This window comes from Salvelinus namaycush, chromosome 20 (assembly GCF_016432855.1).
Source record: "Salvelinus namaycush isolate Seneca chromosome 20, SaNama_1.0, whole genome shotgun sequence".
Lineage (NCBI taxonomy): Eukaryota > Metazoa > Chordata > Actinopteri > Salmoniformes > Salmonidae > Salvelinus > Salvelinus namaycush.
In genome coordinates this window covers 19,069,707-19,097,607 of record NC_052326.1, presented here as the reverse complement: position 1 = coordinate 19,097,607, position 27,901 = coordinate 19,069,707, and the positions used below count along the sequence as shown (strand labels likewise).

The window sequence follows — 27,901 nt, the reverse complement described above, 5'->3', positions numbered from 1 at the left end:
GAGTATTCAACAATGCCATGGTATAATTACCTATAATATACAGTGGCAAGAAAAAGTATGTGAATCCTTTGGAATTACCTGGATTTCTGCATAAATTAGTCATACAATTTGATCTAAACTTCATCTTAGTCACAACAGTAGACAAACACAGTGTGATTAAACTAATAACACACAAATCATTTTATTTTTCTTGTCTATATTGTATACATCATTTAAACATTCACAGTGTAGGTTGGAAAAAGTATGTGAACCTCTAGGCTAATGACTTCTCCAAAAGCGAATTGGACTCAGGAGTCAGCTAACCTGGAATCCAAACCAATGAGATGAGATTGTAGATGTTGGTTAAAGCTGCCCTGTCCTATAAAAAACACTGTACGTTTTGTATTCACAAGAAGTATTGCCTGATGTGAACCATGCCTCGAACAAATGAGATCTCAGAAGACCTAAGATTAAGAATTGTTGACTTGCAAAAAGCTGGAAAGGGTTACAAAAGTATCTCTAAAAGCCGTGATGTTCATCAGTCCACAGTAGGACAAATTGTCTATAAATGGAGAAAGTTCAGCACTGTTGCTACTCTCCATAGGAGTGGCCGTCCTGCAAAGATGACTGCAAGAGCACAGCGCAGAATGCTCAATGAGGTTAATTAAGAAGAATCCTAGAGTGTCAGCTAAAGACTTACAGAAATCTCTGGAACATGCTAAAATCTCTGTCTATGATACGTAAAACACTAAACAAGAACGGTGTTCATGGGAGGACACCACGGAAGAAGCCACTGCTGTCCAAAAAAAACCTTGCTGCACGTCTGAAGTTCGCAAAAGACCACCTGGATTTTCCACAGCACTTCTGGCAAAATATTCCATGGACAGATTAAACTAAAGTTGAGTTGTTTGGAAGGAACACACAACACTATGTGTGGAGAAAAAAAAGGCACAGCACACCAACATCAAAACCTCATCCTAACTGTAAAGTATGGTGGAGGGAGCATCATGGTTTGGGGCTGCTTTGCTGCCTCAGGCAGTGTTGCCAACTCATTTTCAGAGGAAGTTGCTAGCGGCAGGTCGATTTGTTGCTAAAAGTTGCTAAATGAGGTTGTGATGTCATTGCGTGATGACGTCATTACGTAATAATGTAAAACTGCGTCATTACGTAGAATACACAATGACGTTACTCAAATTGACTGGCCATCTTGGCGAAAAATATGATTTGACATTTGTTAGTTTAGATTTGTTTGTTTATTATCACATATTTTTATTTGTAAAAGTAACTTAAATACAACACATTTTATATGATCAGATATTTTTATTTTTAAACACAACACATAGAATTTTTGAACAATTACACACTACACATTATTGAACAATTACATTTGATTTATTTTATTTTCAACTAGTAAACCTACACATTTTGAACAATTATAGTTTTAAGCAGTGTATTGGTAGTTAACATGCTACCTAACTGATCAACAATTATAGGTACAAGCTAATAACAAGGTATACAGTTGAAGTCGAAAGTTTACATACACTTAGGTTGGAGTCATTAAAACTCATTTTTCAACCACTCCACAAATTTCTTGTTAACAGACTATAGTTTTGGCAAGTCGGTTAGGACATCTACTTTGTGCATGACACAAGTAATTTTTCCAACCATTGTTTACAGACAGATTATTTCACTGTATCACAATTTCAGTGGGTCAGAAGTCTACATACACTAAGTTGACTGTGCCTGTAAACAGCTTGGAAAATTCCCGAAAATTATGTCATGGCTTTAGAAGCTTCTGAAAGGCTAATTGACATAATTTGAGTCAATTGGAGGTGTACCTGTGGATGTATTTCAAGGCCTACCTTCAAACTCAGTGCCTCTTTGCTTGACATCATGGGAAAATCAAAAGAAATCAGCCAAGACCTCAGAAAAAATTGTACACCTCCACAAGTCTGGTTCATCCTTGGGAGCAATTTCCAAATGCAATTTCCAAATGCCCACCTTCATCTGTACAAACAATAGTATGCAAGTATAAACACCATAGGACCACGCAGCCGTCATACCTCTCAGGAAGGAGACGCGTTCTGTCTCCTAGAGATGAACGTACTTTGGTGCGAAAAGTGCAAATCAATCCCAGAACAACAGCAAACAAAGGACCTTGTGAAGATGCTGGAGGAAACAGGTACAAAAGTATCTATATCCACAGTAAAATGAGTCCTATATCGGTATAATCTGAAAGGCTGCTCAGCAAGGAAGAAGCCACTGCCCCAAAACCGCCATAAAAAAGCCAGACTACAGTTTGTAACTGCAAATGGGGACAAAGATCGTACTTTTTGGAGAAATGTCCTCTGGTCTGATGAAACAAAAATAGAACTGTTTGGCCATAATGACCATCGTTACGTTTAGAGGAAAAAGGGGGACGCTTGCAAGCCAAAGAACACCATCCCAACCGTGAAGCACGGTGGTGGCAGCATCACATTGTGGGGGTGCTTTGCTGCAGGAGGGGCTGGTGCACTTCACAAAATAGATGGCATCATGAGGAATTGAAACTGTGTCTCCGCCAGTTCCAGAAAGTCCACTCCTTGCAAACGTACTGTAAATATGATGAATCATAGATTGGCAAGGAAATCCACTTCATCTTCACTGTCCAACTTCATTGTCACGGAGCTGGAACCAGCAGAAGAGGATGGAGTGGCCTTAAAGCTGTATGCCGCTATGGTGCCAAACTGCTGCAGAACTTCACCTGGGAGTTTATGCTGGTAACAGGTATCACCAGCCAGCTTCAGTCCATACAGCACCAGGAGTATGGAGCTGAGAGTGTGCAGTGACATTATATTTCTTAACTTTGACATGACCACACTCATTTGGCTGAATAGCCGTTCAACCTCCGCATTTGAGTGTGGCAAAGAGAGGGCAGCGAGTGCAGCTTTGCACAGTTCTTCAAATGGATTTGACCCGGAAGAGTACGTGTAATTATTCACTTCACTCCAAAATTCAAAAGTATTTTCAGTTGAGTCCCACCTAAACAGATGGATGTTTCTCCAATTTTATCAATTGTTTGGGGCTGGTATCCCAGTAGCTCAGCTCCTTTAATCATTTCAGTGGTGCCTTTATTGTGCTTTAGCGTTTCCTTAAAACTGAACAAGGCCATGTTTCGCAAGGCTTCTAGGTTGTCTGGGAGCCTTGCTTGCAGCTCCTTGCTTAAAGCAACAATATAGTTGATGCACCGTCTCCGAATTTCCTTTTTGTCCTCTTGCGCAAGACTGAGTTGGTACACCATGCTCTCAAAATGGTACCCAAGGAATAGTGATGGACTGAGATGTCCATCAATGGCATCCTTCAGGACATACATTTTTGCCATAGGGTTGACTACTCTGCTGCAAATTGATGTTAAGAGGTGTACCAGATTGTCCAAAAGCTTGATAGGATCTGTTTGCTCCTCCCTCAAATGACTTCACTGCAACTTGTACGTCGGACAGGATTAATTACAAGATTGTCAGGTCTTGTCCATGTACATGGCGTGGAGCACATCCACCATGTAGCAACGCTCACTGGCCTTGGTCAACTCAAAGTGGAGTTTCATTTCTTTCCACTGGCTCAATATACGAGTTACCGCAGGCTCAATTGATAACCAACGTGTGGCACACACTTTGGTGATCTGCAGGGGTTTCTGGCCACAATTAATGGTGGCACACACTGCTTTGTACGCCTCGCACCGTTTTGGGGAAATCGAAAACCAGTTATAGGTTTCCCTGATTAAGTACTCAACACTTCTAGGGATGGTTTCTTTGGATGCTGCACTGACAGCCAATTGCAAAGAATAGCACACACAGGGGATGAGTAGCAAATTGGGCAATGCACATTCTTCCTTTAAAATCTTGTGCACCCTGTTGTGCACCCCAGTCATCACGGACGCCAGTGCCAATCAGTGCCAATACCCTTAAGTTACACTTGTCAAGAAACTCAACTACCGCCTTTGCTATTGATCTGGCATCGCCCCTCCAATTCAACCAGCCCGAGAAATGTGGACATAACGGTTCTTTTTTTAGCACTGAAATACCGAATCACCACACCCAGGTATTTCGAGACACTGACATCAGTGGACGTCCAAAAGGAGACTGAACTTCTCATCCCCCACATCTGATGTTACCCTTTTGAGAAAATAAGGAGCCAGTACTCCCCTAATCATTTCTGTGCACTTGGTGCATTTGGAAGTTTGTTGCTGCCACAGAATCTGAAAAGGCAGCTTTGCAAGCCATACCTAAATGGTCGCATGCTAGCAGCAAACAATGCACCGCAAATGCCATAGTAGCTTCTGCGCTTTTGCAGTTATCCACTTTCTTAACCAACTGTGGTAATGTAGACTGCGTTGTGGGGTTGTACGGTTTTGATTTATTTATATGCTTTGCTGTAGCACAATGTTTTTGATGTCATACATTTTTGCAAGCATATCTGATTTGCAGTACGTACTGTATGCCCGACAATCATCCCCAATTACTGGCTTCAGCCACCCTTTAAATTCAGGTACAGACTCCCACTCTTTTCTGTACTTCTGGCTGTAAAATTTTGAATGAAACATGTTGAGTGATGTTGTAAGTTCTGTTCAAGATCAAACATTCGTGAGCAACTATATTCATTGGGTTTGGCTCGTCGAACCCGTACTACTGCTGCTGCAGTCAGCCAACAATGATTTGCAATTTGCTGAAATTGCAGCTGGCCTTCTGCTGCCTGTGCACGAGCTGAGCGCCTGCTGCTGACGTCACTCACAATGCACTTTTGCAGCCAGGCACGTGTGTTGTGACTGAGTGTGTGACAGAGAAAATCGTTTTCATTTAGAGGGGAAATGCGTGCATTTTAGCGTTTGAGTCACTTTTAAAAGTTGCTAAAAGTTCCAAATACATTTTTTAAAGTAGCTAAAGTTGTTGCTAGGTGCTGTTTGAAAAACAGTTGCCAGGGTAGTCTGAAAAGTTGCTAAATCTAGCAACAAAATTGCTATGTTGGCATCACTGTCCTCAGGGCCTGGACAGCTTGTGTTGCGTTATTGTATTAGGAGGTAGGTGAAGGAGTCAAGCGCAGGAGAGCAGAGATGTCCAAGATGCGTCTTTTAATAGGCAAGTCCACAACAAAATAGGGTCAGGTACAATACCAATAAAACGCCCATGACAAAAGAGAACACAGTTACTCACGGAAGGAGGAAAAAACAACGCTCCTTAAACCTATACACAATCGGTATATACGTGAAAATAACTCAGGCACAACCTCAACGAGCAACATGAAACGAATAATCCCGCACAAACCTAAGCAGGCAACAGGGGTAATTATACACAGAAATTAAAGCAAATGAAACCAGGTGTGAAAGAACCAAAGACAAAACAAACGGAAAAGGAAAAATGGATCGGTGATGGCTAGTAGGCCGGCGACGCCGACCGCCAAGCACCGCCCGAACAGGGAGAGGAAACACCTTCGGTGGAAGTTGTGACAGCTTGCTATCATCGACGGAAAAATGTATTCCCAAGTTTATCAAGACATTTTGCAGGAGAATATAAAGCTATCTGTCCGCCAATTGAAGCTCAACAGAAGTTGGTAGATGCAACAGGACAACGACCCAAAACACCAGAAGTAAATCAACAATAGAATGGCTTCAACAGAAGAAAATACGCCTTCTGGAGTGGCCCAGTCAGAGTCCTGACCTCAACCCGATTTAAAATGCTGTGGTATGACCTCGAGAGCGGTTCACACGAGACATTCTAAGAATATTGCTGAACTGAAACAGTTTTGTAAAGATGAATGGTCCAAAATTCCTCATGACCGTTGTGCAGGTCTGATCCGCAACTACAGAAAACATTTGGCTGAGTATTGCTGCCAAAGGAGGGTCAACCAGTTATTAAATCCAAGGGTTCACATACTTTTCCAACCCTGTACTGTGAATATTTACACGGTGTGTTCAATACAGACATGAAAACGTATAATTGTTTGTGTGTTATTAGCTTAAGCAGACTGTGTTTGTCTATTGTTGTGACTTAGATGAAGATCAGATAACATTTTATGACTAATTTATTCCAAAGGGTTCACATACTTTTTCTTGCCACTGTATATATGGACTTAGAAAATGAGTTCCATCTGCACTGTTATTTTAGTTATTAGTTAATCTGACTATTCTCACATCATTGATTTAATTAACTTATTTTAGCTATTTGAGTTAGTTTTTTCCCATATTGTTGTTTAATGTTAGTGGGGCATATTTTAATGTTACTCCGGAATCACTATAATAAATATAATAGTTGTTTTGTGTATTTTTAACAGAGCTGAGATTTACTTTGAAGTGAAAAGTGTAGGAATACAGTGTAGGAATACTGTAAAGTGTAGGAATAACTTGGTGTCGTAGCAGGAAGATCGGAATGCAATGTAATCATGTATGCCGAAGTGTATCCAATATGTACGTTGAAAACACTATGTTAAAAGTGTTTCTTTGCGCCCATCAGGAACACGCCGTGTACTAGACAAAAACCTCATGGGGACCATTACACAACGTCCTGACGACTTTAGGCTACAATTTCCTGACGTTCCGGGGACATCCTATTGACCCATTTTTGTACTAAATCATCTGGCACTGACACTATATGTCACATGTGAGGACAGATCCCTTGCATATACAGGCCTCATCAGTCACTACTGCATGTATAGGGAGACAGTCTCTCTGAGAGAACAGAAATAAATGTGTGACATGACGTTATGCTGGTAAGACTTGTTACTGTTCACACTGCACCAACATCACGCTGAAATATTAACACAGGACAGAGAAACAATGGTTGTCAGTACTAGGCTTCCTATCAAGCCATGAGAAGGTACAGTAGGTCACAACTCATTCAATATGGGTCACAGATTAAGAGAATATAAACATTTTATTTTTTAAATGAAATTATGTAATTCTACACTATTTGATTGTGAACCTTGATATATTACTTTGAATGAATGACCAATTGGTTTGGGATGCCCTGGAAGAGGCCTGTTGACTGAGCTTGACTTACCTTGACTACTCTGATGAGGATCTTGAGTTGGTAGACATGGAGCTGTAGGTCCATTCGGTCAGTCAGCCACATACCCAGGAGGTTCATGGTGCTGGTGTACCATTGCTGCAACACACAAACACAACGGTCTCCAGCAAAACAGACACACAAACACACACGTACACACACAGACAACCAGAATACAGAAAACACAGAGCAGAACCAGCATTTCATAGGAATTTACAATCTCACTCCTTCATGCCCTCTCTTTCTCCTGTCTTCATCCCCCTCTCATTCCCTCTCTGTATTTCTCTCCATCTCAACAACTCCCTCTCTCAGTCTCTTTCACTCACTCATTACCCTCTGACTAACTGACTCCCTCTTGCTGTCTCTCTCTCTCTCAGCTGAGGGGTGAGTGAACTGGAAGCACCTCTTCTATAACCGGAGTAGCTAGCTGAGAGACTCCAGATGTTTATCTGTGTGCTGAGTCCTGTTTGAAGTCTAATTGATTGGTAATGATCAGGGCAGGCTGATGCTAATCAGAGTGGACTAGCGCTCAACCGTCAGGCAGAGACAAGAAAGGAGGGGAACATATCTGGGATGACTCTTGAGTTTGTGTTGCTGGAACTTTCACACTGTCAATGAGAGGCCTTCTGCTGTGTCCTTTTTTTACACTCATGTGCAAAAAAGACTGTCATGAGATATGAGAACAATTTTTTCAGGCCACAAGGCTCCTTCTCTACCAGGGGGCTAGATAAAAAGTAGCTATCAGTATACAGTACTTCATGTTTCAAGTGAACATACCCCAGTAGTGACAACAGTACATACATCATCAGTTCCTTCTCTAGATGACAGTGTAGGGCAGGGATCATCAACTAGATTCAGCCGCGGGTCCATTTATTCTTGAGTGGATGGTCAGGGGGCCGGAACATAATTACAAATCATTTGTAGACTACAAACATTTGACTGAAACATTAACATTTTAAACCTTGCTTACATTTGTATACGATCACATACCTTGCTACTTTGTGTGGAATTTTTTTTATACAGATTTCCAAAATGAAAATCACTTGGAGCTGATTCCCTGACTTGGGGGGCCAAATACAATCCCCATCGGGCCAAAGTTGGCCTGTGGGCCGCCAGGTGGGGAACCCTGGTGTATAGCTTCTCCCTGGAGTTGTGCTGGGGTAAGTAAGGGTACAACGTAAAGGCCTTCTCTGCGGGATGAATCACTGTGGGAACCTGCTGCATGTGTACCACTGTGGCAGCTTCCTCTCTGCCGCTCTGTGCCTGTGAAGGAATCGCCATGGCAGCAGGGCTGTGATCTCGCCCCTAGCACGACCCCACGCCGAGAGGCCAGGCCTGGTGTGACTGCTCTCACTCTCCTCTTTTCACTCTGCCCTCCATCCATCTCTCCCTGTCAGCCTCTCTTTCTCTCACCTTCATAACCTCTAAATAGGATTATTGTTTCTTTTATTTTTTTTACTTTAATTCAAGTAAATGGCAAAAAGCACAGGCATACCCTTTGTTAGTTTAAGATTTTGAAGAAAATAAAGCGAATGCGATCATATAAAGTGATCTATAACAGCACTTTGGGCCGCAATGCTTTATGCTAGAAACAAGCTGTAAAATATCTGGGAAGAAGCGACACCGATGCATATGAGGATGTCATTGTTTAGTTTCTTTTACATTCAGAGGCTGAGCTACAACCTTCTATAGACAAGGAGACAAAAATTGCACTTTGCTTGGGAAGTAATCTAATTCTGTCACTATCAATTGATTAAACTATTCACTTTCTGTCCAATAGAAGATGTTTAAACCCAGACAGCTTTTAGGGAAGCACTTGTTACCTACACTTGTTGGGTTAAGCCACGGAAGAAGAGTAGCCAGCAGTTAAAGCTTACATTTTTCTGCGTCGGTCGGCCTACTCTGTCTGGGGTGGAAAGGTAGGCCTACTCTGTCTGGGGTGGAAAGGTAGGCATAACTTTTGAAAGTAACCTATCATGCTAAGATTCCTAATGATGTCTCAGATTGTATTATTTGCAAACAGGGACAGTTTCGTTGCAAACAATCACTGATTTGGCATTGGAGAAATATGATAAGATGAACACATAGGCCTATCTCTCAGTCTATTCTTAGCATGTAATTTCAGTATTTTGTGTGGTATTAAAAAAGATTCTGCTAATATGTAAAATAACGTAGAATTGCAAGACATTTTTATTAAATGCAATTTTTTCTCGGACCTTCAAATATGATGATAGATTCATGCAATGCTTTTAATATGAAGGAGATCTTTCCACCCCTATTCTTGTCCACGGTGGTCTGTGAACCCACAACCTTCTGGCCCGCAGCCTGTGCGCTATCAAAATTCCTGCGTTGCCATGTAATGCTTAAAGGACAATGAACAGTTTCTAAAACTGCATATCTAAGGCTGTGGTCTGTCCAAGAAGTGCGGGTAAATGGTATCATGTTCTCTACTATCACCTTTATATTCTAATTATTATTTTGGGTATACGGGAGGGTCATTTGTTTTTTTCAAACGTTCAGGGAGGGTTTAGGTCAAATATATTTAGCTGAAGGGAGGGCAATCCATTTTTGATTTCAGGTCCAATCTTTTGTTTTTTTGTGTGTGTGTGAGGTGTGGTGCTCAAGGGAATCTCAGAGAGAGACAGACTCTGATGCCAGGCTTGTGAAATGAACAGTGATGGCACTCTTGCTTTGTTCCACTCTGAACAGACTAACAAACCCTAACAAATCTCTTAGAACAGATGAACACACCCAGGCACTCACTCTTTTTAGGCTCGATTGGGATCAGCAGGAGGCTAGCAATAGCTGACAGCCAAAACACGTGTAATATGGCTCTGAATATATAATGTCATAACCCAACAGGGATCAAATCTGTGACACTGTGACATTCTATCAAGTTCCATCTGATATTAGGGATTGGATAATGAAGGTGGTTTTGGATGGTTGTGTGTCTTTGTGTGTGTGTGTGTGTGTGTGTGTGTGTGTGTGTGTGTGTGTGTGTGTGCGCCTATGGATAGGGGTTCCACTGCTTCATCACACACAAACAAACATCTGCAGGTCCCGAAGAGGGGTGAAGAGCTGGGAGGCAGTGCAACCTCCTGCCCCCTGCAACACCAACCCCCCCACGCCCCTCCACCACCACACACAACACCCCGCCTTGAACCTGGTGTTCACACTCATATATGACATGTTACAGGAAGCCATAACGCCTGGCAGGGGGGCAACCAACAGAATTCAGTGCAAATCTGCATACCCCTCCCCTCGTATCCCAATGCATACACACATAAACACATACACCAGTCCCACTACGCCTTTGCGAGACTAGGACAGAGGACTGGTAAGGGGTCGGCTTAGGCCTTTGTCCTGGACCCCCAAAAAACACAAAAAGCAGGAATGCTGGAGCAGAGGCGGGGGCCCTTCCATGGGGGGTATAGGGGGATTACAAGCAACCTGTGACTCTGCCTCTTTCCGCCCTTGCTGGTGGTGATGTGTGTGTGTGCCTTTGTGTGCGAAGGTCTGTGTGTGTGCATGTGATTGTGTATGTGTCAGTGCTACAGACCAGATTGGATCTGGCCTGATTGAGCTTGGATCTTGTAGTAGGTGTGGTGTGTGTGTGTGTGTGTTAGTGCTCCACAGATTGGCCCTGGTTGGTGCAAGGCTGGGGTGTGTAGTAGGTGTCCTGCTGGGACCCAGCTGTGTCTGCAATTAGCGGGAGGCATGGAATGATGATTGTTGCCGCGACGATGCTAATGCAAAGTGACAGGCTTACATTTAAAGGAGAGGGGAGGCCGCTGTGTATCACAGAGACATTACGCACCAATACTTTTCCTTTTTAACTCTCTCACACACACACGCACGCACGCACACACACACACACACACGCAAGCGTGTGCATTCACTCAAGAACACACACGGCCTCTGCTCTACAAGCTCCTTAAAATAAAAACAAAACAATCCTCAAAAATCCATTAAAGAGTGGTAGGGCCGATCAAAGGCACAACCTTTCTCCAACACTCCTGGCCAGGGTGTCTACAGGGCTTTGTTAGTGGTTAAAAAGAGCTGTCCACACTGGTCTCCTGGCCCAGAGAGAGCTGGCAGCCAGGGCAGCTAAATTAGGCCCCCCAGCGGGCGGCTGAGGGGAGGACCCGGGGGTTGAGAAGTCTTTAAATCTGACTACAAGACATTATGCACTTACGACAAAGGGGCAGAGTAATCCTACCTGCTTGCTTTTCAACGCTGCTGCTTGCCTGTTATTGTCTGCTTTATAGCTCCTGAGAGGAGGACCATTGATGACGGAACTCAATTACCATAGTAACTCACACCGGTGACCCCCAGGTCTCCCCCCACCCCCCAAAAGAGCTGATCCCATAGGTAGTCAGTCCTTTCACAGGAAGCTGACGGCCCTATACCGTGTCCCTCCACGCTGGCTGAGCACCACTGCTGCTGTGGCCCTCAGATCCTGCCAGCACCCTGCGCTCCGCTCACACCGCTCTCCTTTCTACTTCTCTAAACATAGGGGAGTGCAGCACTCTGAAAGGCGAAATTGAAATAAAGTTTCAGGCTCAGCAAGTTTATGGGCTTCAAACTGTTCTGATTGTGCCGCATCTACAAAGGAGAGGCCGGCCAACGATTCACACGCTTCAGCGCAACCTTAAGTGGAACAAAATTCCTCTGTGTGTGCCCAACCATTACTAAATCGCTAAGATAGTCAGCCTTTCCTTTTAAAGAAATGTGAAATAAGTAAGGCTAACAATAAATGTTCTGTGCATATGTAACACAAGACTGACATAAATGTCACCAGTCACCAGTCACATTACACTAGTTAGTGTCAGTTGAACAGATTACAGTGTCAAAATAAGAGTACTTTACAAAAACATGGTTAAAAAAAGAGAGAAAGAGCATGTTCTGAGGAACTAAACGGTTGGAATTGTGGACTACACCGCGCCATTGAGTAAACACACAATAAAGGACAGAAAAGCTCAGTGAATAAAACCGAGCAAAGGCCTGAGCAAAGTGAGCCATACTCCTTTCAAAAGGCTGCTTAGAGGTGGATTGAGGGGCTCAGAATGATGGGTAAAACACTTGTGGACTTCAGACTATTGGTGGGAACGAAATGGAATAAGCCAGCAAGCACTTGAGGATCCCGCCGAGCACCTGAATGGGAAGGAGGGACGGGGGGAAGAGAGGGGGTGCAGAAAGTGAATGGCCTGCCTTTTGGGACCAATTTGTTTCTTTTCACCCTTTCCCCCTGCCTCTCCGCTGACAGATGTACAAAGAGGGACCCGCGCTGAGCCTCTCATCCACATGCACCGGCAAGCAGCTGTCACTTTTGTCAGACAAGTTAATCAAACAAATGCCACCATACCTCCCTTTCGATAGAGAGCGAGAGACAGAGGAAAACAGAGAAAGAGAGAGAGAGGAGAGAGAAACAGAGAAAATGGTGTGTGTGTGTATATGTGTGATCAACCGATCCTATCACCCCCCTTCCCCCAACAGGAGGACTTGTCCCACTCAACATAAAAGACGGCTCCATTTAACTTCCATTTCCCTCGTCTTATGTTATTCATCCATTCCTTTCCTCATTCGGTGTTGACCACTGACATGGACCTCTGGGGTGGGTCAGGAGGGATTTATGCCAGAGTCCAAGATCACAGTGAGGGTAGATGGATGGATGGATGGATGGGGGGAAACAAAATGCTCCCTCAGTAATTATAAAGAGTCTAAGCTGCTTACAGACTTCATTAAAAGGAAGCGAAACCTTTTGACATGTTTTCAACAGTTGCAGTGAGTCTATATACTACCTGTTTGTTATCCTTAGTCTTATTTTATTCTGGCCTTCTATCATCCAGATTCTTCATTATCCATTCCAAAGCCTCTTTTCACCATTGGTTTATATCAACTTAAAGAGATTATTAACTTGGCATGAAAAACAATAAGCATTGCGTTCATAATGAGATGTATCATGGCTTTACATGGGAAAAACACATCTTACTCTTGCTATTGGATTCATACACAATATATCTAAGACTGGCATGCATTGTGTTAACACGTCCTCATCCTCCTAAAAACATTTCTTCAACCATATTTGTGACTATGTAGATTTTCCCAGATTCAATGACGCTTTTGTTTTAATAGTAAATATGTTTGCTTCTCTTTTTGTAGATGTAATTTGATATGAAGTTAATCCAATTGATAAAGGAAGATCAACAACACAAACCCCCCCTCATGAATATAGTATAGTCTTCAATAGGGCAAATACACTATTTCCTTCTACATTATGTCTTTTTTCACAGTAAAAGTGAAAAACTAAATCCCCAAAATGAAACCCTGACTGGTAAACAACAGAAACAACAACCAAAACATGTGCTTTCTTTTCACACCCTAGTTGAAATAGAAACACACACATGTCTGTCCCAAGAAATTATACTATATATTCATTGTATTATAAAAAAAGTGAAACAAATATATAGATTACAAAAACTAAAATAAGACAATGTATAGCTAACGTTAAAAGTTTATATTTGTATTTATTATGGATCCCCATTAGCTGCCAAAGCAGCAGCTGCTCTTCCACGTGATCCAGCAAAATGAAGGCAGTTTATACAATTTTAAAAACATTACAATAGATTCACAGATTTCACTACACACTGTGTGCCCTCAGGCCCCTACTCCACCACTACCACATATTTACAGTACTAAATCCATGTGTATGTATAGTGCGTATGTTATTGTGTGTGTGTGCCAATGTTTGTGTTGCTTCACAGTCCCCGCTGTTCCATAAGATATATTTTTTAATCTGTTTGTTAAATCTAATTTTACTGCTTGCGTCAGTTCAGTTACTTGATATGGAATAGAGTTCCATGTAGTCATGGCTCTATGTAGTACTGTGTGCCTCCCATAGTCTGATCTGGACTTGGGGACTGTGAAGAGACCTCTTGTGGCATGTCTTGTGGGGTGTCCGAGCTGTGTGCCAGTAGTTTAGACAGACAGCTCGGTGCATTCAACATGTTAATACCTCTCATAAATAAAAGTAGTGATGAAGTTAATCTCTCCTCCACTTTCAGCCAGGAGAGATTGACATGCATATTATTAATATTAGCTCTCTGTGTACATCCAAGGGCCAGCCATGCTGCCCTGTTCTAAGCCATTTTCGCAAGTCCTTTTTTGTGGCACCTGACCACACGACTGAACAGTAGTCAAGGTGCGACAAAACTAGGGCCTGTAGGACTTGCCTTGTTGATAGTGTTGTTAAGAACGCAGAGCATCGCTTTATTATAGACAGACTTCTCTCCATCTTAGCTACTACTGCATCAATATGTTTTGACCATGACAGTTTACAATCTAGGGCTACTCCAAGCAGTTTAGTCATCTCAACTTGCTCAATTTCCACATTATTTATTACAAGAATTAGTTGAGGTTTTGGGTTTAGTGAGTATTTTGTTCCAAATACTATGCTTTCAGTTTTAGAAGTATTTAGGGCTAACTTATTCCTTGCCACCCACTCTGAAACTAACTGCAGCTCTTTGTTGAGTGTTGCAGTCATTTCAGTCGCTGTAGTAGCTGACGTGTATAGTGTTGAGTCATCTACATACATAGACACCCTGGCTTTACTCAAAGTCAGTGGCATGTCGTTAGTAAAAATTGAAAAAAGCAAGGGGCCTAAACAGCTACCATGGGGAATTCCTGATTCTAACTGGATTATATTTGAGAGGCTTCCATTAAAGAACACCCTCTGTGTTCTGTTAGACAAGTAACTATTTTTCCATATTATAGCAGCTGGTGTAAAGCCATAACACACAAGTTTTTCGAGCAGCAGACTATGATCAATAATGTCAAAAGCTGCACTGAAGTCTAACAAGACAGCCCTCACAATCATTTTATCAACACATTTCTCTCAGCCCATCATCAGTCATTTGTGTAAGTGCTGTGCTTGTTGAGTGTCCTTCCCTATAAGCATGCTGACATTCTGCTGTCAATTTGTTTACTGCCTTTTATCTGGTGAAACACAATTTTCCCCAGATGTTTACTAAGGGTTGGTAACAGTCTGATTGGTCGGCTATTTGAGCCAGTAAAGGGGGCTTTACTATTCTTGGGTAGCGGATTGACTTTAGCTTCCCTCCAGGCTTGAGGGCACACGCTCTCTAGTAGGCTTAAATTGAAGATGTGGCAAATAGGAGTGGCAATATCGTCTGCTATTATCCTCAGTAATTTTACATCCAGGTTGTCAGACCCCGGTGGCTTGTTGTTGTTGATAGACAACAATATTTTTTTCACCTCTTCCACACTGACTTTACGGAATTCAAAAGTACAATTCTTGTTTTCATAATCTGGTCTGATATACTTGGATGTGTAGTGTCAGCGTTTGTTGCTGGCATGTCATCCCTAAGTTTGCTTATCTTGCCAATGAAAAAGTAATTAAAGTAGTTTGCAATATTAGAGGGCTTTGTGATGAATGAGCCATCTGATTCAATGAATGAAGGAGCCGAGTTGGCTTTTTAAACCCAAAATTTCATTTGAGGTGCATCAAAGCTTTTTACTGTCATTCTTTATATCATTTATCTTTGTTTCATAGTGTAGTTTATTTAAATGTTTATTTAGTTTAGTCACATGATTTCTTAATTTGCAGTATGTTTGCCAATCAGTTGGGCTGCCAGACTTAATTGCCATACCTTTTGCCTCATCCCTCTCAACCATACAATTTTTCAATTCCTCATCAATCCAAGGGGATTTAACAGTTTTTACAGTCATTTTCTTAATGGGTGCGTGCTTATTAGTAACTGGAATAAGTAGTTTCATAAATGTGTCAAGTGCAGCGTCTGGTTGCTCCTCATTACACACCACAGACCAGCAAATATTCTTTACATCATCAACAGATGAATCACTACAAAATGTATTGTATGACCTCTTATACACTATATTAGGCCCAGCCTTTGGAACTTTGGTTTTCCTAGATATGGCTATTATATTGTGATCACTACATCCTATGGATTTGGATACCGCTTTAAATCAAATATCTTCAGCATTAGTAAAGATGTGATCAATACATGTTGATGATTTAATTCCTGTGCTCTTTGTAACTACCCTGGTAGGTTGACTGTAATCTCCTCAACAAAGAAACAAAGCAGGGTCATCACTCTTGGTCTAACTAGAGCCTTCTTTCCTTCATTCTCTCGTTTCTGTCCTTTAGCTTGTTTATCTGGCTCTCCTCTCTGTCTGCCTGACCCACCCTGGCTCTCCTCTCTGTCTGCCTGACCCACCCTGGCTCTCCTCTACGTCTGCCTGACCCACCCTGGCTCTCCTCTACGTCTGCCTGACCCACCCTGGCTCTCCTCTACGTCTGCCTGACCCACCCTGGCTCTCCTCTCCGTCTGCCTGACCCACCCTGGCTCTCCTCTACGTCTGCCTGACCCACCCTGGCTCTCCTCTACATCTGCCTGACCCACCCTGGCTCTCCTCTCCATCTGCCTGACCCACCCTGGCTCTCCTCTACGTCTGCCTGACCCACCCTGGCTCTCCTCTACGTCTGCCTGACCCACCCTGGCTCTCCTCTCTGTCTGCCTGACCCACCCTGGCTCTCCTCTACGTCTGCCTGACCCACCCTGGCTCTCCTCTCCGTCTGCCTGACCCACCCTGGCTCTCCTCTCTCTCTGCCTGACCCACCCTGGCTCTCCTCTCTGTCTGCCTGACCCACCCTGGCTCTCCTCTCCGTCTGCCTGACCCACCCTGGCTCTCCTCTACGTCTGCCTGACCCACCCTGGCTCTCCTCTCTGTCTGCCTGACCCACCCTGGCTCTCCTCTCTGTCTGCCTGACCCACCCTGGCTCTCCTCTCCGTCTGCCTGACCCACCGTGGCTCTCCTCTAAGTCTGCCTGACCCACCCTGGCTCTCCTCTCTGTCTGCCTGACCCACCCTGGCTCTCCTCTACATCTGCCTGACCCACCCTGGCTCTCCTCTCTGTCTGCCTGACCCACCCTGGCTCTCCTCTCCGTCTGCCTGACCCACCCTGGCTCTCCTCTCTGTCTGCCTGACCCACCCTGGCTCTCCTCTCCGTCTGCCTGACCCACCCTGGCTCTCCTCTACGTCTGCCTGACCCACCCTGGCTCTCCTCTCTGTCTGCCTGACCCACCCTGGCTCTCCTCTCCGTCTGCCTGACCCGCCCTGGCACAGTTAATTTTGCGTGCTGCACAAGAAGCTCAAAATGATTAAACTGTTCACTTGGCTCTGCGCTTGGCGACAGGATCCTGAAAAAGTGGTAAAGTGTCTGGGACAGTGAAGTGGTATTGCAGTAGGTCTGTCAGTTATCCTCCTCCTCATCATCATCCCCACCACCACAAGCACAAGCCAGCAGCAACATCAACAGTAGCAGCAGCAGCGCAATCTCAATCGAACCTAACCCCTCCTGCTCTCCCCTCCATTGCCCTTGGCAGTCGTGAACCAGTTCCCTGCATGGCGATTAAAGCGTTTTAACTTCGTCATAAAGTGCAATCTTGCAGATCTGATAACTACCAAGGTCAACGGAAATACTTCAAATCAATCAATGAGCTGGGCCCTAATCCCCAGGAGGCAGATTAAGTCTATAATTGACCCGTGTAATCTGTGTATCTGTGGTTGGCCAGGGAACAACTGGACCCAGTGCCGGCCGGGCACCATGCCTCCCAAAATCTCTGTTCCCTGGCACTGGAGGCTGGAGGCCCACACCAGGCAGCTAGCATATCAGTGCAGTGCTGGATTTGGCCTTGGCTAAAGAGATGGCTGTTTTAATCAATGATCTCTGGGCCAGCCGCATTAAGTCGATGAGCCCTTACGTTAAGCACAGCTGTTTTAATCCTCTTCTCTTCAGCTGTTCTTTCAAGAAGGAGGAGGGGATATGGGGGGAAGAAAACAAATTATTTGTTCCTCTCCCCCACACACTCCCTCACTCCATCCAGCTCCCTCCCTTTCCCTGCCCCTGAACTTAACAAACTTAGCCATCTGACTGCGAGTTTCATCTCTTTAGCACTGTATACAATTTGGTGCCGCTTAGGCAGCTTGGAAAAAGAGAAATTGCTCCTCTGTAAAACCTATAGCACATCACGAAAGCCATCTGTACTTTGAGAACAGTCCTGTAAGATTAATCATTACTGTTGAATAATACCCGCATCACTCTCCCCAAACACAAAAACACACACATACAGACATACACACACACATACATAGACGCACAATCACACACATCCAGTACACCTGTCCGAGCCTCAATTTTCACAAACAAAAATGTATTATTAAAGAGATCATAGAATGATTGGATTCATGGTGAGGATCGTGGCATGTAACAATGGCCTGAATCAAATAGTACTTTTCTTCTCACTGATTGCAATAACAATTCAGAAAAAAATTGTTGTTTTACCCTCTTGACATTGGCATAGAGCTATAGAGCTGTTGTTACTGAGAGAGAAGAGGTGAAATAAATACTAAAATAATGTTATTGTTTACCAGCCCCCCCTGCCATCCAATCTGTCACAACATAGGCCTTATTCACTTTCTAATATGTCTCCAATCATAATGAATTTCTTGGGGCGTTGTTGTTTTCTTAACATATTAACTTATGCCCATATGGTCAGTCTGATGTCAAACGGCATCCCAGGCTAAAGTCAATCCTTCTGACATGTATTTAAATGAAGTGAACCATATCCTTATTGTGTCTGATATGACATCTACTGACGTCTTGAAGAAATCCATGTCTCCACCCTAATTAACCCTGAGGGGACATAAGGTATGCCTCCAGATCAACTGGCTCCAAAACACACACACACACGCACAATTACATTTAAACCCTTGACCAAATGTCATCAGGACCCAAGGGATTAGGGTAGGGGAAACAATTTAATACAGAAATTTTCCTTAGAGGAACGTCTTATGTTGTTACTCCTCAGAGCCATTGCTCAGGTCTACGGCTGAGGGTGGGTATTAGAATGGATTCTTAGGAAGGGCCCTAGCCACACCCATACCACTAAATCTGCCCTTAACCTTTATAGGTCTAAGACATTCCCTCCACGCATCTGATTGGTCTTTTGGCTCCTTCTAAATCATCTATTCTAACGGGCACCAATTGTACCAACTCAACGTGGGACGTAAATCATTGCAGGTCAAAAGGAGATCAAAAGACAGAAAAGAGAATTTTGAACTTTGGTTTTTGTCTAGATGTGTAAAATGTACATGAGGGATATTAATTTATAGAGGCATTGTGTGATTTGAAAAGTAATCCCCTCATGATCAGCAGTACAGAGAATAATAATGTTATTTTCAAGGTCAGCATCTCAATCTATTAATTTGTTTTATATTATGATAAAATAGAACAGGATTTAAATCTTGTCTTCTGATAATCTATTATGGGATGACATCAAAACACCTGAAATGCAAATCAATTTGTTTAAGTGGATATCATGGATGGGTAGCATTTTTGTTTTATTTCTTGAAAAGAAAAATATCCCAGTAAAAAAGTATTTATCCAAGATAAATATATTTTGATTACACTTAACTTTACTATTGGCTGTTCACCTGTTGTTTTGTCTTAGAAATAAAATGAAATGGTAATAACTTCATGAATACCTAATAATTATGTTATAATTTATCCCCCCAAAAAACACATGAAATCTTAAAGGTCCAGTTTAGTCAATATTCAGTGTTATTTGCTGATAGTTGCTGGTTGAAAATGCAATCTACACAGGACCTTCTAATCAGCAGGTTTGCACGGGAGGAAGATTACGCTTTCCATGGTGTAAATTGGTTAATAGACAAATAACAAATATTTTTCAGTTTTCCCCTCCCAGACAGTCTGGGCAAAATTCTTGCCTGAGAATTCGTTTTTTTGCAAATTTTTTTGCCCATTTTAACATAAATCTATTAGAGTAAAATACTTAATTGTTACCCAGAAATATCAAATTTATATTGATATTAAAACGGCTGTATTGGGCCTTTGATGTAAATAGCAGCTGAAGCCAGACTTTAATTTCAACCGTTACCAATGGTTATGTCTGACAGGATGCATATTTCGTTTACAGACAACAGCACGTGCTACTTTATAATTAGTTATAGAATAAATGATTATCCCTGGAAATAAAAGAACAAAACAAACAATCCCTATCCATATTTTTACAGAACAGATGCCCCCTCCCCCTCTCTGTTTAAAACTGGTATGATCCCCATGTTCTTTAGTCCTTTCTATAAAGTGTTATCGGGGGTGTCGGTGAAGGCAGACATTTATGTCTAAGAAGCAGTAAGGCTGAAGTTATCTGATCCTAGAATATCTCGTTTGGGGGAGCATCAACATTTAGGCACAATTTTGACAGCTTAACAATGTGGAGATGTTGCAAAAACCGACTAATACTCAAAGTATTAAACTATTTTAAGAGCTATGTAGAGTAATTCAAACGATAGTGTCTGTTTGGCAACATCCCTGCACTCTTGTGCTGTCAAAATGTGTCCCTGAGTGGCGCAGCGGTCAAAAGCACTACATCGCAGTGCTGAGGCGTCCCTACAGACTGGGGTTCGATCCCAGGCTGTGTCACAGCCGGCTGTGACCGGCAGCCCCATATGATGGTGTACAATGGGCCCAGTGCCTTCCGGGATAGGGGAGTGTTTAGCCAGGGGGCTTTCCATGGCTCACCACACTCTAGCGACTCCTTGTGGCAGGGCCGGTCGCATGCAAGCTGACTTGTTCGTCAGTCGAACTGTGTTTCCTCTGACACATTGGTGTGGCTGACTTCCGGGTTAAGTGAGCAGTGTAATAAGAAGTAGCACGGCCAGGCGGGTCATGTTTCGGAGGACGCATGACTCGACCTTTGCCTCTCTCGAGCCCATTTGGGAGTTGCAGTGATGAGCCAAGGAAATAATTTGGGGATAAAATGGGCAAAAGAAAATAGGCTTGTGACCAGACCACCCTGAACATGCCTGATCTTGTCTGATCTTGGTAGCTAAGCAGGGTCAGGCCTGGTTAGTACTTGGACGGGAGACCGCCTGGGAATACCAGGTGCTGTAAGCTAAAAAAATAACTAACAAAAATGTGTTCCTCAGTGTTGTACGAATGCCAAGGAGGTTGTTAAGGGAGGGATGCTGAGTGCATGTATGTATGTATGGGGTGAATCTCCAGGGAGATGGGCCTTGCTAGTAGATGTACACAGAAAGATTATTTGACTCTGAATCATGCCACTGGACATAATGTGTTAAAACAATCTGACATGAGAGATAAGTTCCATTTCAAAATATATAGCTAGGTGGGAAAGTGTTTGCAAAGTAAAGCTGAAAGAAATGTTGAAAGGCATTGTGGTTCAAGTGAGAAAAAGAAAGAGATGGAAGGAAAGGGAACGTACATAGAAAACCAAGGGCGTTGTTATGCTTTTTGATCCCTGAGCATGAACGCATAGAAACAACAGCATCACGCCTTGGTCATATTGAGCAGAGCGACAAGAAAAGGACAACATAGAGGAGTCCTACAGCGCAGCAAGACACCTTCATACGCCACAGTACTGCCAGAGGGAGAACAGATAGAGAGTGACATATATATAGAGAGAGAGGCCTCTGCTATAATCAGAAAAGAAATGCTCTTCTGAGAGAAGACGATACAAGCCAAACAGCAGGTCAAAGCAGCAAGAGAAACAAACATGGAGAAGAGACACTTTCACTCAGGGAAGACTGATTAGATAGAAGGCAAGTCATGCCAGCAGGCCTTAGGGGAAGCCACACACACACGCATATAACACACACCCACACACGCGCACAGGTGCAATCTGAGGTTCTCACCCCAAAAAGAGTAGTGGACAAATTGGTCAACATGCATCACAGAGGATTATTTAGATAACCAGGTTTCAGGCTATTCATTAAGACAGTGTTCTCTTTTCTCATTTCTCCCCCCACTTTATTCACTCTCAAATACAAACTCATTATATTTCTCTTTTTCCCTTTCTTCCGTTATTTCTTTCTTTCTCTCCATCCTTCTTAAGCCCTTATTACAATAAGCCCTGGGTCAGAGGCCCTCCTTTCTGTTTGTCGTTCCTAAGAGGAAGATTTCGTTGGAGGAAGCCCTCATTGTCAAAATGGGACAGTTCCAAGTGTCTTGTATATAGTCCAATGTGGGGAACGGGTCAGCAGTGTGGGGGAAACTGGTCAGCATAAGCCGACCTACTAACCCTAACCTTTTGATTTGATTATTAATTTTGCTACAGATCAATTAGTGGAAGAACACAATGTATTGTAATGGCTGAAGACAGAATTTAGACTGGGGAATTGTAAAGACGGTATTAAGTCATCTTATAGGAGGGCATTCTATTGTGTGGCCTTCAATTGATGAACCCCTGCTTGCTGACTCGCAGAGAGAGAACACTGCTTAAGATAATCCTCCTCAAGATTTTGCACTTCTCAAACAGAAATAAACAGAAGATGCAGAACACTTCAGTAGAGAAGACACAGGCTAGAGCATAGTGTATTCAGTATGGAGGGAAGAGTTAGAAGTAAAGCAAGGGAAAGAGAGAGACAGAGAGAAGGAGAGAGAGAGCTACTTGTACAGCTGCGAAAGAAAAGCCATAGAGCTGTTCAAAATGAGACTTATCCCTCTGAACCGACTGTTTTATCACATCTTGGAGAGCCTCCCCCTGTGAGGAGACGGCATTGGTTACTTACGGCAAATAACCTTTCTATGTACACCTCCTCATTGACCTTATCCCGCAGCATGTCCTGAGAATGGCGCACAAAGGTCACGTAACCGTCTGCAATGTCCATCCCAGGCTTCTGCAGAACACGAGAGAGAGAGAGAGAGAGAGAGAGAGAGAGAGAGAGAGAGAGAGAGAGAGAGAGAGAGATGAGAACAAGAGGGAAAGAGTAATTAGCCCCCAAAAAACAAATTCATTGTCTCACAAAGGCACCGAAACCTGTTTACCTCATAATAAACATGATGGAGACCAGCAAAGTGACATAAGTTATTATCAACTGTTATGTCATGTCAAGCTCTAAGACATGCATATGAAAAACTGACAGGTATTAAAATAAACATTCAACCCAAAGTGTTATCAAATTGTCATTTTCAACTCAGAAAAAAAAGTATTAAAATGTACAGTTGACATCTCTGGAGAGGTGTTTCATTTGCAGTGCATATAGACCCTGGGCTATGGCTGTCTTTTTCACTGAACTTCCTATTAGAGATCTGTACTTGGCCCAGAATCATCTGTCACAGTCTGGGCATGTGCAAAGTGAACAGAAGAACTAGGAACACGTGATCAGGCTGCTGAACAGACTGTTAGGAGGGCTGCCATTTCTCATGCCATCTCAAATATTCAAACAGGACAATGCGTTTGCAAATAAGACACTCAATTTGTGTGTGTGTGTGTGTGTGTGTGTGTGTGTGTGTGTGTGTGTGTGTGTGTGTGTGTGTGTGTGTGTGTATTTCCCCCTCGCGCCTCTTCTCCGGTATATGAAACACATCTTTTGTGCCAGCGGACGAGGTCATATGAATTTGTATTACCCGCTGTAAACTGAACTTAGTTAACACATCCCTGAGTGGTTCCAAAGGGTGCAAATTAGTATGTTTCTCCAGTGTAATTTTATTTTGTGCATTAAGCAAACAATTACCATGCAGAAACTAGGGCTCTGGCCCTGCGGACATAAGAGGCCCAATCACAGATCCACTGACAAGGCATACATTTAAAAAGTGCCGTGTTGAGCTTTTGTGGGGTTTTGTTACACAACACAACAGAGACACTCACAATGACATGTCTAGCTGGCTGTTTTTGCCCAGATCCATATCAGGGAAGATGGAATGACACACACAAACATGTACACACGCACACTTGGACTGGGACAAGAAAAACACAAGTACTGATAATAAAGCTATTCTCCCACTTACAGGTACATCCACATACTTTGATGCAGCTTTCACCTTGAAATGAAACAGAGAGTTTAGGTGAAAAGGAAAGATTTGAGATTCCAACTGTGCAACTTCTTTTCATTGTAAAAACTGTATACTGTGAGTGTAGCTTCAGTGTGTGACTGCAATATGCTTAAGTGAGTCATGCCAGGAAATGTAATAACACAGTTCACTCAAAGTGTTATCATGAGCAAATTGAGGGAGAGAGCTGTACATTCTCTGAACATATGTTTGCTAAAGGTACAATATTTGAACAAGACTAATCCTACCCTATGATGATTAAAATCATATCAAGATCAGGGTCCAGTTCTGTATGCAGTGTACGATGAGAAAGAGGGGAACGAGAGAAGCAGTGTGCTCTTACTGTGAAAGAGAGGAAGGAGGAGAAGAGAGTGCCCTCGTCGTATCTGGACAGTTTGGCTAGGACACTCTCTAGAATGACCACAAACTGACAGACAGGGAGTTATGTTACTGGCTAGTCTAACACATTAATAACAACATTCATGTAATATCACTTTCAGATGTGAGTAAGACAGCAACAGCACCTTTGCTACCAGTAAGGTGATCATCTCCTTCACAGTCTCCTCTATGAGAGCGTCAATTTGGGAATGGTACTGTCTCTGTGAGGAGAGAGACATGTTAGTCACAACGTCCAAATCCAGCGTCCCTCCCTTCCCTTATGTTTGTTGCTACCAGGTCTCACAGTAGGCCAATATGCTAATCAGTAGTATGACAGCATTCTTTTGTCTTCAAGTGAGCCATGTAAAAGACCTCAGACTAATTAATTCTGCGCTGATAATTGGTATCGGTCTCTAGATTGTGCAGAGATGAGAACTGTCAAATCTACCCCATGTATATTCAGTACCATCTACACACATGCTAATGAAATCAAAACATTTAAAGTGTTGGAAGACTGGGGAAAACTGCATTGATGGCTAATTATACATTTGGGAACTGGGAGTGAGATTTCAATTGAATTGTTAGCCACACTTACCCAATCTCTAACAAACTTTCACAAGATAGAGAAAAGAAATGAAAAGATGATAGTGAAAAAGGAAACGACTACAGCAAAAGCACATATTCAAGCAAAAGCTAAATCAGGAGACACAGCAATCACAGTAAGTGCCATTGAAACTAATTGTCAGTGAAAACCTTGACAGAAATACATATACAGAATGTACTACTATACAACATGTATTGTATAAGGATAGCATTACATAATATGAGCAAATAGAAAGAAATGTGTCAGGTTTTGGCCAGGACTGTTCAGGTTTTGGTCACTAGATGTCCCCATTGCACCTTTTTTGTACCTTTTGTTTTTCCTTGCTCTAATTATTGTTTGCACCTGTGTGTCGTTCCCTTGTTAGTATTTAAACCCTGTGTGTTCCTCAGTTCCTTGCACAGTGTTTGTATGTTAGCACCCAGCCCCAGCCCAAGCCCAAGCCTTGTTCTGAACATATGATTCTCTTATTGGATTTTCCAGAGGTTCTCTGGTTTAGTTCTTGTGTATTTTTGAGTAGTCTTTTGAGGTTTGTTTTTCCCTGCTGTTTTTACCACTTTGTGGAGTTTCTTTGTATTTTTGAGGATATCCATTTTGTGCTTCTTGGCTTTATGTTTGGACATTGTGGATTTAGATTCTTTGCCTGAAGATTTTGTTCTTTAATTAAACCACCATCTCTAGTACTGCTGTGTCTGCCTCATCTTCTGGGTTCTGACGATTATTAGTGACTGTTTCTCGCACCGGGTCCTGACAGAATCTGAACCAGAGAACCTCTGGAAAATCCAATTTTGACAGAACTAAACCAGAGAACCTCTGGAAAATCCAATAAGAGAATCATATGTTCAGAACAAGGCTTGGGCTGGGGCTGGGGCTGGGTGCTAACATACAAACACTGAGCAAGGAACTGAGGAACACACAGGGTTTAAATACTAACAAGGGAACGACACACAGGTGCAAACAATAATTAGAGCAAGGAAAAACAAAAGGTACAAAAAAGGTGCAATGGGGACATCTAGTGACCAAAACCTGAACAGTCCTGGCCAAAACCTGACAAAATGAAGCATAGAAATGCTGATTCTAATTGACCTAGAGCTCCTGAATCCATGCAATTTTAAGAGAATACACATCTAACACACAGCTGGTGAGCACAAAATGATTTCCCCAAAGTGCATTGGTACTGCTCCAGGGTGGATACTGGTCTGTATATCCAGTGCAGCATGCTCAGTGATATATCATATAAATCAGAGTGAAAGAGAAATCACTGAAATCACTATTAGACATCAATAGAATGATTTACGTTTTATTACATCTAGAATATAATAGGTGGAAACTGTGTTGGACTGAGGCTGTGCAGATGGAGGTGGACTGGTATCTGATGTCTGATCTAAGACTGGTATCTGATGTCTGATCTAAGACTGGTATCTGATGTCTGATCTAAGACTGGTATCTGATGTCTGATCTAAGACTGGTATCTGATGTCTGATCTAAGACTGGTATCTGATGTCTGATCTAAGACTGGTATCTGATGTCTGATCTAAGACTGGTATCTGATGTCTGATCAAAGACTGGTTAAAGACTATAAGGAGGAAGGAATCCTCTACCTCCTGTCCCAGCTCCATGGCACACAGCTTGGCTGACTGGGCCTTGGCATCCACCATCACGTTGAACATGGTGCAGATGCACTGAGGCACGCGGAGGTCTGTGGTCCGACTGCTCTTCTGGAGCTTGGCCTCAAAGGCCACCCTCGTTCTGGAGACAGGGACAGAGAAAGGAGAGAGGTTGTGGAGCACTATACACGGACCTACAATGTCTGTGTGTGTGGATGTATTAATGTATACTTGCTATTTCTAGGGGGTTTAAGGTTAGAATTAGGGTTAGAATTAGGTTTAGTGTTAGGGTTAGGAGCTAGGGTTAGGTTTAGGATTAAGGTTAGGTTTTTGGGTTAAGGTTAAGGGTTAGGGTTAAGGTTTGGGTAAGGGTTAGGGAAAATAGGATTTTGAATGGGATTGAATTGGGTGACCCCACAAGGTTAGTTGTACAAGACTGTGTATGTGTGTAATTGTGTGTAAGCAAGTGCAAGGGTCCCATTCAGGAGCGTTCTCTCACCGTTTGACGCAGGACTCAATCATGTCGCTGGACATGAGTTTGAGCCTGCTCTCCAGGTGTTTGCCAAACTCCTCCTCAGGCCAGTGCAGGTCTCTGATGAAGGTCTGCAGCGCATCCAGCTTCCAGAACAGGTCCTCGGATGTCCCCGAGCCATTACTGGGCAGGAAGAACGGGGCACAGGTCAGGGGTCACAGCTAAGAGGTTAAAGGTTAGAGCACTGTTACACAACAGGAGAACACATGGGGGGTAGAGGACTACATCAAGGATCAGAGAGGATGGGCAAATCTAGGTCTCAGGATTCCATTTGTTTGGGTTATTTTGACCATTTACCGATTGGTTCTAAAATATTTTGAATGGAAGATACTATATCTTTGATCTATTCCTGGCCAATGAGGTTCTATGAATTGTGTTCATCAAGGTCCCAATCAGTGTATGGTAAAAATAAACAGACATGAGTATGTCTTTGACCAATTAATAACCTCAGAGTTGAGTAGATATCAAAACCAGGGAAAAAGTAGGGGTCCATGCACACTGCAGGTTGGTCAGTTAGTTAGTGCACTCTGGGAAAACACACAAGGAAGGGTGGGGTTGCTTTCTGATGCGGTGGTGGAGACTGTATCCCACTCCCATTCCCTGTCCCCTTCCCCCAAACCCTGCAGAAAGAGAGAGCAGATCTCTCCAGCCACACAGGTCTCTCCAGACACACAGGGGCCTCCTCACAACTAGCGCCCACAGGTAAGAGCTCCAACACAGAGTAAACAGGGACTTATCCTCCCTAGCACATTGTGGCAGACTGGAGATCAGATACATGTGATGGAAAGACACAAATTCAATACTTTTAAACACTAGCTTGGGTAGGGCCTCATTTAATAATGATGTGTAATTTAGC

General features: G+C 43.0%; 1 protein-coding gene and 1 pseudogene across 6 annotated transcripts in view; one reads left to right on the top strand and one right to left on the bottom strand.

The window, feature by feature from the left end:
- Window positions 1-27,901, bottom strand: part of LOC120065712 (calcium-dependent secretion activator 1) — a 188,854-nt gene that overhangs the window by 1,811 nt on the left and 159,142 nt on the right. For all 6 annotated transcript variants that reach the window (XM_039016794.1, XM_039016791.1, XM_039016793.1 and 3 more), the window contains 7 exons: window positions 27,013-27,168; window positions 26,508-26,655; window positions 24,452-24,526; window positions 24,271-24,354; window positions 23,886-23,918; window positions 22,667-22,774; window positions 7,008-7,112 (listed from right to left, as the gene is read on the bottom strand). In XM_039016794.1, coding sequence (XP_038872722.1) covers window positions 7,008-7,112; window positions 22,667-22,774; window positions 23,886-23,918; window positions 24,271-24,354; window positions 24,452-24,526; window positions 26,508-26,655; window positions 27,013-27,168 — 709 coding nt within the window. The remainder of the gene's footprint in view (window positions 1-7,007; window positions 7,113-22,666; window positions 22,775-23,885; window positions 23,919-24,270; window positions 24,355-24,451; window positions 24,527-26,507; window positions 26,656-27,012; window positions 27,169-27,901) is intronic.
- LOC120065743 lies at window positions 20,914-21,032 on the top strand (annotated as a pseudogene).